Raw genomic sequence first — 13273 nt, forward strand, 5'->3', positions numbered from 1 at the left:
TTTGAGTTTTTTATTTTTTTAAAAATATCCTGTTATCATAGGCAGATTGTACAAAAACCTTTCACTTGTACTCTAATAGTTGTTTGACTGGAAAATTACAATGACTGCAATTCATATAGGTAATTTGGGAAAATCTGAGAAAATATTATTTGCATAATAATTTGGAACACAGTGTATATACAGTAGATAATACAGGATCCACCATTCACAATAGGTGATGTCACAGCTCACCTCCTCCTCCTCCTGTCTCTCTTCATAATGACCTTAGCTCAGAGCAGAATACCCAGAAATCTTTTTTTGCTTGTTATATATATAAAATGATAAGAAATTTTCTATGAAACAGTAAAAAAATTAATTAATTTTAAATATTTTTAACATGAAAACCTAATTGAATTGAAAGAAGCAATTAACCAACCCTGAATCTACTTCATTCGTATGATCTGTTGGGGTCCCAGAGGTCAGACCCCCACCAACCAATAATATTGTAGAAATCTGCCATGACTTTACATAATGAGAATAACCCTTTAAGTGGTTAAACTAAAGAAGGGCTTAAGGAGATGAGACATTTATTAGACTGATGGTGGCTCACCGGGGTCCAGTGTATGAATTGTCCTTACCCAATAGCTGAACATTATGGGGACAGTGGACAGCGCTTGTACCGTTACTCCTGTGCCAGAAAAAGAGGTTAATGTTATCCACCGATAGCGCACAATGTTATAATCCACAAATCTGGAATTTCTTATATTAAAATGTAAAATAAATTTAAAAAAATGTTATTTTTTCTTTCACTATGACATGAAAATCAAATGCATGAGACGTTCCTTCCCTTCACCTGACTGATCCATGTCTTTTAGCCGTTCTTCTGGATCCCAACAATTAGACTGAACAACTCTGAAAACTTTTCCGTCTTTCATCATTTTTGCCTCCTCCTGGAGAAACAAGAAGATTAAATGTATTAGAAAAGTAATATTTTACTCCAGAGCTGAATTCATACCTGAACCCTCTCAGCCTTCGCTGACGATTTATTTCTGTGCCAACCTTATTCTAAGCAAAGGTTATCATCTGAGCCAAAATAGCAAAAGCAACTGCAAAGTATAATTCATAGTGCAACTCAGGATCAGTACAGGATGAGTAATGTATGTACACAGTGACTGCACCAGCAGAATAGTGAGTGCAGCTCTGGGGTATAATACAGGATGTGACTCAGGATCAGTACAGGATCAGTAATGTAATGTATGTACACAGTGACTGCACCAGCAGAATAGTGAGTGCAGCTCTGGAGTATAATACAGGATGTAACTCAGGATCAGTAATGTAATGTATGTACACAGTGACTGCACCAGCAGAATAGTGAGTGCAGCTCTGGAGTGTAATACAGGATGTAACTCAGGATCAGTAATATAATGTATGTACACAATGACTGCACCAGCAGAATAGTGAGTGCAGCTCTGGAGTATAATACAGGATGTAACTCAGGATCAGTACAGGATCAGTAATGTAATGTATGTACACAGTGACTGCACCAGCAGAATAGTGAGTGCAGCTCTGGAGTATAATACAGGATGTAACTCAGGATCAGTACAGGATCAGTAATGTAATGTATGTACACAGTGACTGCACCAGCAGAATAGTGAGTGCAGCTCTGGAGTATAACACAGGATGTAACTCAGAATCAGTACAGGATCAGTAATGTAATGTATGTACACAGTGACTGCACCAGCAGAATAGTGAGTGCAGCTCTGGAGTATAATACAGGATGTAACTCAGGATCAGTACAGGATCAGTAATGTAATGTATGTACACAGTGACTGCACCAGCAGAATAGTGAGTGCAGCTCTGGAGTATAATACAGGATGTAACTCAGGATCAGTACAGGATCAATAATGTAATGTATGTACACAGTGACTGCACCAGCAGAATAGTGAGTGCAGCTCTGGAGTATAATACAGGATGTAACTCAGGATCAGTACAGGATCAGTAATGTATGTACACAGTGACTGCACCAGCAGAATAGTGAGTGCAGCTCTGGAGTATAATACAGGATGTAATTCAGGATCAGTAATGTAATGTATGTACACAGTGACTGCACCAGCAGAATAGTGAGTGCAGCTCTGGAGTATAATACAGGATGTAACTCAGTATCAGTACAGGATCAGTAATGTAATGTATGTACACAGTGACTGCACCAGCAGAATAGTGAGTGCAGTTCTGGAGTGTAATACAGGATGTAACTCAGGATCAGTAATATAATGTATGTACACAATGACTGCACCAGCAGAATAGTGAGTGCAGCTCTGGAGTATAATACAGGATGTAACTCAGGATCAGTACAGGATCAGTAATGTATGTACACAGTGACTGCACCAGCAGAATAGTGAGTGCAGCTCTGGAGTATAATACAGGATGTAACTCAGGATCAGTAATGTAATGTATGTACACAGTAACTGCACCAGCAGAATAGTGAGTGCAGCTCTGGAGTATAATACAGGATGTAACTCAGGATCAGTAAAGTAATGTATGTACACAGTGACTGCACCAGCAGAATAGTGAGTGCAGCTCTGGAGTATAATACAGGATGTAACTCAGGATCAGTACAGGATCAGTAATGTAATGTATGTACACAGTGACTGCACTAGCAGAATAGTGAGTGCAGCTCTGGAGTATAATACAGGATGTAACTCAGGATTAGTACAGGATCAGTAATGTAATGTATGTACACAGTGACTGCACCAGCAGAATAGTGAGTGCAGCTCTGGAGTATAATACAGGATGTAACTCAGGATCAGTAATGTATGTACACAGTGACTGCACCAGCAGAATAGTGAGTGCACCTCTGGAGTATAATACAGGATGTAACTCAGGATCAGTACAGGATCAGTAATGTAATGTATGTACACAGTGACTGCACCAGCAGAATAGTGAGTGCAGCTCTGGAGTATAATACAGGATGTAACTCAGGATCAGTACAGGATCAGTAATGTAATGTATGTACACAGTGACTGCACCAGCAGAATAGTGAGTGCAGCTCTGGAGTATAATACAGGATGTAACTCAGGATCAGTAATGTATGTACACAGTGACTGCACCAGCAGAATAGTGAGTGCAGCTCTGGAATATAATACAGGATGTAACTCAGGATCAGTAATGTAATGTATGTACACAGTGACTGCACCAGCAGAATAGTGAGTGCAGCTCTGGAGTATAATACAGGATGTAAGTCAGTATCAGTACAGGATCAGTAATGTAATGTATGTACACAGTGACTGCACCAGCAGAATAGTGAGTGCAGCTCTGGAGTGTAATACAGGATGTAACTCAGGATCAGTAATATAATGTATGTACACAATGACTGCACCAGCAGAATAGTGAGTGCAGCTCTGGAGTATAATACAGGATGTAACTCAGGATCAGTACAGGATCAGTAATGTATGTACACAGTCACTGCACCAGCAGAATAGTGAGTGCAGCTCTGGAGTATAATACAGGATGTAACTCAGGATCAGTAATATAATGTATGTACACAATGACTGCACCAGCAGAATAGTGAGTGCAGCTCTGGAGTATAATACAGGATGTAACTCAGGATCAGTACAGGATCAGTAATGTATGTACACAGTCACTGCACCAGCAGAATAGTGAGTGCAGCTCTGGAGTATAATACAGGATGTAACTCAGGATCAGTAATGTAATGTATGTACACAGTGACTGCACCAGCAGAATAGTGAGTGCAGCTCTGGAGTATAATACAGGATGTAACTCAGGATCAGTAATGTAATGTATGTACACAGTGACTGCACCAGCAGAATAGTGAGTGCAGCTCTGGAGTATAATACAGGATGTAACTCAGGATCAGTACAGGATCAGTAATGTAATGTATGTACACAGTGACTGCACTAGCAGAATAGTGAGTGCAGCTCTGGAGTATAATACAGGATGTAACTCAGGATCAGTACAGGATCAGTAATGTAATGTATGTACACAGTGACTGCACCAGCAGAATAGTGAGTGCAGCTCTGGAGTATAATACAGGATGTAACTCAGGATCAGTAACGTAATGTATGTACACAGTGACTGCACCAGCAGAATAGTGAGTGCAGCTCTGGAGTATAATACATGAGGTAACTCAGGATCAGTAATGTAATGTACAGTTATATGAAAAAGTTTGGGCACCCCTATTAATGTTAAGCTTAATGTTTTATAAAAATTGGTGTTTTTGCAACAGCTATTTCAGTTTGATATATGTAATAACTGTTGGACACAGTAATGTTTCTGCCTTGAAATGAGGTTTATTGTACTAACAGAAAATGTGCAATCTGCATTCAAAGAAAATTTGACAGGTGCATAAGTATGGGCACCCTTATCATTTTCTTGTTTTAAATACTCCTACCTACTTTTTACTGACTTACTAAAGCACTTTTTTTGGTTTTGTAACCTCATTGAGCTTTGAACTTCATAGCCAGGTGTATGCAATCATGAGAAAAGCTACTTAAAGTGGCCACTTGCAAGTTGTTCTCCTGTTTGAATCTCCTCTGAAGAGTGGCATCATGGGCTCCTCAAAACAACTTTCAAATTATCTGAAAACAAAGATTATTCAACATAGTTGTTCAGGGGAAGGATACAAAAAGCTGTCTCAGAGATTTAACCTGTCAGTTTCCAATGTGAGGAACATAGTAAGGAAATGGAAGAACACAGGGACAGTTCTTTTTAAGGCCAGAAGTGGCAGGCCAAGAAAAACATCAGAAAGGCAGAGGAGAAGAATGGTGAGATCAGTCAAGGACAATCCTCAGACCACCTCCAGAGAGCTGTAGCATCAACTTGCTGCAGATGGTGTCACTGTGCATCGGTCAACTATACAATGCACTTTGCACAAGGAGAAGCTGTATGGGAGAGTGATGCGAAAGAAGCCGTTTCTGCAAGCACGCCACAAACAGAGTCGGCTGAGGTATGCAAAAGCACATTTGGAGAAGCCAATTTCTTTTTGGAAGAAGGTCCTGTGGACTGATGAAACAAAGATTGAGTTGTTTGGTCATACAAAAAGGCGTTATGCATGGCGGCAAAAAAACACAGCATTCCAAGAAAAACACTTGCTACCCACAGTAAAATTTGGTGGAGGTTCCATCATGCTTTGGGGCTGTGTGGCCAATGCCGGCACCGGGAATCTTGTTAAAGTTGAGGGACGCATGGATTCCACTCAGTATCAGCAGATTCTTGACAATAATGTTCAAGAATCAGTGATAAAGTTGAAGTTACGCAGGCGATGGATCTTTCAGCAAGACAATGATCCAAAACACCGCTCCAAATCTACTCAGGCATTCATGCAGAGGAACAATTACAATGTTCTGGAATGGCCATCCCAGTCCCCAGACCTGAATATCATTGAACATCTGTGGGATCATTTGAAGAGGGCTGTCCATGCTCGGCGACCATCAAGCTTAACTGAACTGGAATTGTTTTGTAAAGAGGAATGGTCAAAAATACCTTCATCCAGGATCCAGGAAATCATTAAAAGCTACAGGAAGCGACTAGAGGCTGTTATTTTTGCAAAAGGAGGATCTACTAAATATTAATGTCACTTTTCTGGTGAGGTGCCCATACTTATGCACCTGTCAAATTTTGTTTGAATGCAGATTGCACATTTTCTGTTAGTACAATAAACCTCATTTCAAGGCAGAAACATTACTGTGTCCAACAGTTATTACACATATCAAACTGAAATAGCTGTTGCAAAAACACCAATTTTTATAAAACATTAAGCTTAAGATTAATAGGGGTGCCCAAACTTTTTCATATAACTGTATGTACACAGTGACTGCACCAGCAGAATAGTGAGTGCAGCTCTGGAGGATAATACAGGATGTAACTCAGGATCAGTAATGTAATGTATGTACACAGTGACTGCACCAGCAGAATAGTGAGTGCAGCTCTGGAGTATAATACAGGATGTAACTCAGGATCAGTACAGGATCAGTAATGTAATGTATGTACAAAGTGACTGCACTAGCAGAATAGTGAGTGCAGCTCTGGAGTATAATACAGGATGTAACTCAGGATTAGTACAGGATCAGTAATGTAATGTATGTACACAGTGACTGCACCAGCAGAATAGTGAGCGCAGCTCTGGAGTATAATACAGGATGTAACTCAGGATCAGTACAGGATCAGTAATGTACAGTACAGGCCAAAAGTTTGGACACACCTTCTCATTTAAAGATTTTTCTGTATTTTCATGACTATGAAAATTGTACATTCACACTGAAGGCCTCAAAACTATGAATTAACACATGTGGAATTATATACTTAACAAAATAGTGTGAAACAACTGAAAATATGTCTTATATTCTAGGTTCTTCAAAGTAGCCACCTTTTGCTTTGATGACTGCTTTGCACAATCTTGGTATTCTCTTGATGAGCTTCAAGAGGTAGTCACCGGAAATGGTCTTCCAACAATCTTGAAGGAGTTCCCAGAGATGCTTAGCACTTGTTGGCCCTTTTGCCTTCACTCTGCGGTCCAGCTCACCCCAAACCATCTCGATTGGGTTCAGGTCTGGTGACTGTGGAGGCCAGGTCATCTGGCGTAGCACCCCATCACTCTCCCTCTTGGTCAAATAGCCCTTACACAGTCTGGAGGTGTGTTTGGGGTCATTGTCCTGTTGAAAAATAAATGATGGTCCAACTAAACGCAAACCGGATGGAATAGCATGCCGCTGCAAGATGCTGTGGTAGCCATGCTGGTTCAGTATGCCTTCAATTTTGAATAAATCCCCAACAGTGTCACCAGCAAAGCACCCCCACACCATCACACCTCCTCCTCCATGCTTCACGGTGGGAACCAGGCATGTAGAGTCCATCCGTTCACCTTTTCTGCGTCACACAAAGACTCGGTGGTTGGAACCAAAGATCTCAAATTTGGACTCATCAGACCAAAGCACAGATTTCCACTGGTCTAATGTCCATTCCTTGTGTTCTTTAGCCCAAACAAGACTCTTCTGCTTGTTGCCTGTCCTTAGCAGTGGTTTCCTAGCAGCTATTTTACCATGAAGGCCTGCTGCACAAAGTCTCCTCTTAACAGTTGTTGAAGAGATGTGTCTGCTGCTAGAACTCTGTGTGGCATTGACCTGGTCTCTAATCTGAGCTGCTGTTAACCTGCGATTTCTGAGGCTGGTGACTCGGATAAACTTATCCTCAGAAGCAGAGGTGACTCTTGGTCTTCCTTTCCTGGGGCGGTCCTCATGTGAGCCAGTTTCTTTGTAGCGCTTGATGTTTTTTGCAACTGCACTTGGGGACACTTTCAAAGTTTGCCCAATTTTTCGCACTGACTGATCTTCATTTCTTAAAGTAATGATGGCCACTCGTTTTTCTTTACTTAGCTGCTTTTTTCTTGCCATAATACAAATTCTAACAGTCTATTCAGTAGGACTATCAGCTGTGTATCCATCAGACTTCTGCACAACACAACTGATGGTCCCAACCCCATTTTTAAGGCAAGAAATCCCACTTATTAAACCTGACAGGGCACACCTGTGAAGTGAAAACCATTTCCGGTGACTACCTCTTGAAGCTCATGAAGAGAACGCCAAGAGTGTGCAAAGCAGTCATCAAAGCAAAAGGTGGCTACTTTGAAGAACCTAGAATATAAGACATATTTTCAGTTGTTTCACACTTTTTTGTTAAGTATATAATTCCACATGTGTTAATTCATAGTTTTGATGCCTTCAGTGTGAATGTACAATTTTCATAGTCATGAAAATACAGAAAAATCTTTAAATGAGAAGGTGTGTCCAAACTTTTGGTCTGTACTGTATGTACACAGTGACTGCACCAGCAGAATAGTGAGTGCAGCTCTGGGGTATAATACAGGATGTAACTCAGGATCAGTACAGTATCAGTAATGTAATGTATGTACACAGTGACTGCACCAGCAGAATAGTGAGTGCAGCTCTGGAGTATAATACAGGATGTAACTCAGGATCAGTACAGGATCAGTAATATAATGTATGTACACAGTGACTGCACCAGCAGAATAGTGAGTGCAGCTCTGGAGTATAATACAGGATGTAACTCAGGATCAGTAATGTAATGTATGTACACAGTGACTCCACCAGCAGAATAGTGAGTGCAGCTCTGGAGTATAATACAGGATGTAACTCAGGATCAGTAATGTAATGTATGTACACAGTGACTCCACCAGCAGAATAGTAAGTGCAGCTCTGGAGTATAATGCAGGATGTAACTCAGGATCAGTAATGTAATGCATGTACACAGTGACTGCACCAGCAGAATAGTGAGTGCAGCTCTGGAGTATAATACAGGATGTAACTCAGGATCAGTAATGTAATGTATGTACACAGTGACTGCACCAGCAGAATAGTGAGTGCAGCTCTGAAGTATAATACAGGATGTAACTCCGTATCAGTACAGGATCAGTAATGTAATGTATGTACACAGTGACTGCACCAGCAGAATAGTGAGTGCATCTCTGGAGTATAATACAGGATGTAACTCAGGATCAGTAATGTAATGTATGTACACAGTGACTGCACCAGCAGAATAGTGAGTGCAGCTCTGGAGTATAATACAGGATGAAACTCCGTATCAGTACAGGATCAGTAATGTAATGTATGTACACAGTGACTGCACCAGCAGAATAGTGAGTGCAGCTCTGGAGTATAATACAGGATGTAACTCAGGATCAGTAATGTAATGTATGTACACAGTGACTGCACCAGCAGAATAGTGAGTGCATCTCTGGAGTATAATACAGGATGTAACTCAGGATCAGTAATGTAATGTATGTACACAGTGACTGCACCAGCAGAATAGTGAGTGCAGCTCTGGAGTATAATACAGGATGTAACTCATGATCAGTAATGTAATGTATGTACACAGTGACTGCACCAGCAGAATAGTGAGTGCAGCTCTGGAGTATAATACAGGATGAAACTCCGTATCAGTACAGGATCAGTAATGTAATGTATGTACACAGTGACTGCACCAGCAGAATAGTGAGTGCAGCTCTGGAGTATAATGCAGGATGTAACTCAGGATCAGTAATGTAATGCATGTACACAGTGACTGCACCAGCAGAATAGTGAGTGCAGCTCTGGAGTATAATACAGGATGTAACTCAGGATCAGTAATGTAATGTATGTACACAGTGACTGCACCAGCAGAATAGTGAGTGCAGCTCTTGAGTATAATACAGGATGAAACTCCGTATCAGTACAGGATCAGTAATGTAATGTATGTACACAGTGACTGCACCAGCAGAATAGTGAGTGCAGCTCTGGAGTATAATGCAGGATGTAACTCAGGATCAGTAATGTAATGTATGTACACAGTGACTGCACCAGCAGAATAGTGAGTGCAGCTCTGGAGTATAATACAGGATGTAACTCAGGATCAGTAATGTAATGTATGTACACAGTGACTGCACCAGCAGAATAGTGAGTGCAGCTCTGGAGTATAATACAGGATGGAACTCCGTATCAGTACAGGATCAGTAATGTAATGTATGTACACAGTGACTGCACCAGCAGAATAGTGAGTGCAGCTCTGGAGTATAATACAGGATGGAACTCAGGATCAGTAATGTAATGTATGTACACAGTGACTGCACCAGCAGAATAGTGAGTGCAGCTCTGGAGTATAATACAGGATGTAACTCCGTATCAGTACAGGATCAGTAATGTAATGTATGTACACAGTGACTGCACCAGCAGAATAGTGAGTGCATCTCTGGAGTATAATACAGGATGTAACTCAGGATCAGTAATGTAATGTATGTACACAGTGACTGCACCAGCAGAATAGTGAGTGCAGCTCTGGAGTATAATACAGGATGTAACTCATGATCAGTAATGTAATGTATGTACACAGTGACTGCACCAGCAGAATAGTGAGTGCAGCTCTGGAGTATAATACAGGATGAAACTCCGTATCAGTACAGGATCAGTAATGTAATGTATGTACACAGTGACTGCACCAGCAGAATAGTGAGTGCAGCTCTGGAGTATAATACAGGATGTAACTCAGGATCAGTAATGTAATGTATGTACACAGTGACTGCACCAGCAGAATAGTGAGTGCATCTCTGGAGTATAATACAGGATGTAACTCAGGATCAGTAATGTAATGTATGTACACAGTGACTGCACCAGCAGAATAGTGAGTGCAGCTCTGGAGTATAATACAGGATGTAACTCATGATCAGTAATGTAATGTATGTACACAGTGACTGCACCAGCAGAATAGTGAGTGCAGCTCTGGAGTATAATACAGGATGAAACTCCGTATCAGTACAGGATCAGTAATGTAATGTATGTACACAGTGACTGCACCAGCAGAATAGTGAGTGCAGCTCTGGAGTATAATGCAGGATGTAACTCAGGATCAGTAATGTAATGTATGTACACAGTGACTGCACCAGCAGAATAGTGAGTGCATCTCTGGAGTATAATACAGGATGTAACTCAGGATCAGTAATGTAATGTATGTACACAGTGACTGCACCAGCAGAATAGTGAGTGCAGCTCTGGAGTATAATACAGGATGTAACTCATGATCAGTAATGTAATGTATGTACACAGTGACTGCACCAGCAGAATAGTGAGTGCAGCTCTGGAGTATAATACAGGATGAAACTCCGTATCAGTACAGGATCAGTAATGTAATGTATGTACACAGTGACTGCACCAGCAGAATAGTGAGTGCAGCTCTGGAGTATAATGCAGGATGTAACTCAGGATCAGTAATGTAATGTATGTACACAGTGACTGCACCAGCAGAATAGTGAGTGCAGCTCTGGAGTATAATACAGGATGTAACTCAGGATCAGTAATGTAATGTATGTACACAGTGACTGCACCAGCAGAATAGTGAGGGCAGCTCTGGAGTATAATACAGGATGAAACTCCGTATCAGTACAGGATCAGTAATGTAATGTATGTACACAGTGACTGCACCAGCAGAATAGTGAGTGCAGCTCTGGAGTATAATACAGGATGTAACTCAGGATCAGTAATGTAATGTATGTACACAGTGACTGCACCAGCAGAATAGTGAGGGCAGCTCTGGAGTATAATACAGGATGAAACTCCGTATCAGTACAGGATCAGTAATGTAATGTATGTACACAGTGACTGCACCAGCAGAATAGTGAGTGCATCTCTGGAGTATAATACAGGATGGAACTCAGGATCAGTAATGTAATGTATGTACACAGTGACTGCACCAGCAGAATAGTGAGTGCAGCTCTGGAGTATAATACAGGATGTAACTCATGATCAGTAATGTAATGTATGTACACAGTGACTGCACCAGCAGAATAGTGAGTGCAGCTCTGGAGTATAATACAGGATGTAACTCACGATCAGTAATGTAATATATGTACACAGTGACTGCACCAGCAGAATAGTGAGTGCAGCTCTGGAGTATAATACAGGAGGTAACTCAGGATCAGTAATGTAATGTATGTACACAGTGACTGCACCAGCAGAATAGAGAGTGCAGCTCTGGAGTATAATACAGGATGTAACTCAGGATCAGTAATGTAATGTATGTACACAGTGACTGCACCAGCAGAATAGAGAGTGCAGCTCTGGAGTATAATACAGGATGTAACTCAGGATCAGTAATGTATGTACACAGTGACTGCACCAGCAGAATAGAGAGTGCAGCTCTGGAGTATAATACAGGATGTAACTCAGGATCAGTAATGTAATGTATGTACACAGTGACTCCACCAGCAGAATAGTGAGTGCAGCTCTGGAGTATAATACAAGATGTAACTCAGGATCAGTAATGTAATGTATGTACACAGTGACTGCACCAGCAGAATAGTGAGTGCAGTTCTGGAGTATAAAACAGGATGTAACTCAGGATCAGTGCAGGATCAGTAATGTAATGTATGTACACAGTGACTGCACCAGCAGAATAGTGAGTGCAGCTCTGCAGTATAATACAGGATGTAACTCAAGATTAGTACAGGATCAGTAATGTAATGTATGTACACAGTGACTGCACCAGCAGAATAGTGAGTGCAGCTCTGGAGTATAATACAGGATGTAACTCAGGATCAGTAATGTAATGTATGTACACAGTGACTGCACCAGCAGAATAGTGAGTGCAGCTCTGGAGTAGAATACAGGATGTAACTCAGGATCAGTAATGTAATGTATGTACACAGTGACTGCACCAGCAGAATAGTGAGTGCAGCTCTGGAGTATAATACAGGATGTAACTCATGATCAGTAATGTAATGTATGTACACAGTGACTGCACCAGCAGAATAGTGAGTGCAGCTCTGGAGTATAATACAGGATGAAACTCCGTATCAGTACAGGATCAGTAATGTAATGTATGTACACAGTGACTGCACCAGCAGAATAGTGAGTGCAGCTCTGGAGTATAATGCAGGATGTAACTCAGGATCAGTAATGTAATGTATGTACACAGTGACTGCACCAGCAGAATAGTGAGTGCAGCTCTGGTGTATAATACAGGATGTAACTCAGGATCAGTAATGTAATGTATGTACACAGTGACTGCACCAGCAGAATAGTGAGGGCAGCTCTGGAGTATAATACAGGATGAAACTCCGTATCAGTACAGGATCAGTAATGTAATGTATGTACACAGTGACTGCACCAGCAGAATAGTGAGTGCAGCTCTGGAGTATAATACAGGATGTAACTCAGGATCAGTAATGTAATGTATGTACACAGTGACTGCACCAGCAGAATAGTGAGTGCAGCTCTGGAGTATAATACAGGATGTAACTCCGTATCAGTACAGGATCAGTAATGTAATGTATGTACACAGTGACTGCACCAGCAGAATAGTGAGTGCAGCTCTGGAGTATAATACAGGATGTAACTCAGGATCAGTAATGTAATGTATGTACACAGTGACTGCACCAGCAGAATAGTGAGGGCAGCTCTGGAGTATAATACAGGATGAAACTCCGTATCAGTACAGGATCAGTAATGTAATGTATGTACACAGTGACTGCACCAGCAGAATAGTGAGTGCATCTCTGGAGTATAATACAGGATGGAACTCAGGATCAGTAATGTAATGTATGTACACAGTGACTGCACCAGCAGAATAGTGAGTGCAGCTCTGGAGTATAATACAGGATGTAACTCATGATCAGTAATGTAATGTATGTACACAGTGACTGCACCAGCAGAATAGTGAGTGCAGCTCTGGAGTATAATACAGGATGTAACTCACGATCAGTAATGTAATATATGTACACAGTGACTGCACCAGC

The 13273-nt window shown here is 41.2% G+C and overlaps 1 protein-coding gene across 4 annotated transcripts in view; it reads right to left on the reverse strand.

Annotated features, from left to right (window-relative positions):
• ACMSD (aminocarboxymuconate semialdehyde decarboxylase) overlaps positions 1–13273 on the reverse strand; it is a 78482-nt gene that overhangs the window by 16464 nt on the left and 48745 nt on the right. For 3 of the 4 annotated variants that reach the window (XM_073647287.1, XM_073647291.1, XM_073647289.1), the window contains 2 exons: positions 826–929; positions 618–666 (listed from right to left, as the gene is read on the reverse strand). In XM_073647287.1, the coding sequence (XP_073503388.1) occupies positions 618–666; positions 826–929 (153 nt within the window). Of the gene's footprint in view, positions 1–617; positions 668–825; positions 930–13273 lie in introns of all 4 variants that reach the window. The other variant, XM_073647288.1, reaches the window with a different exon arrangement.

Source organism: Phyllobates terribilis, unplaced genomic scaffold (assembly GCF_046119375.1).
Source record: "Phyllobates terribilis strain yellow unplaced genomic scaffold, ASM4611937v1 Scaffold_9__5_contigs__length_417890890, whole genome shotgun sequence".
NCBI lineage: Eukaryota > Metazoa > Chordata > Amphibia > Anura > Dendrobatidae > Phyllobates > Phyllobates terribilis.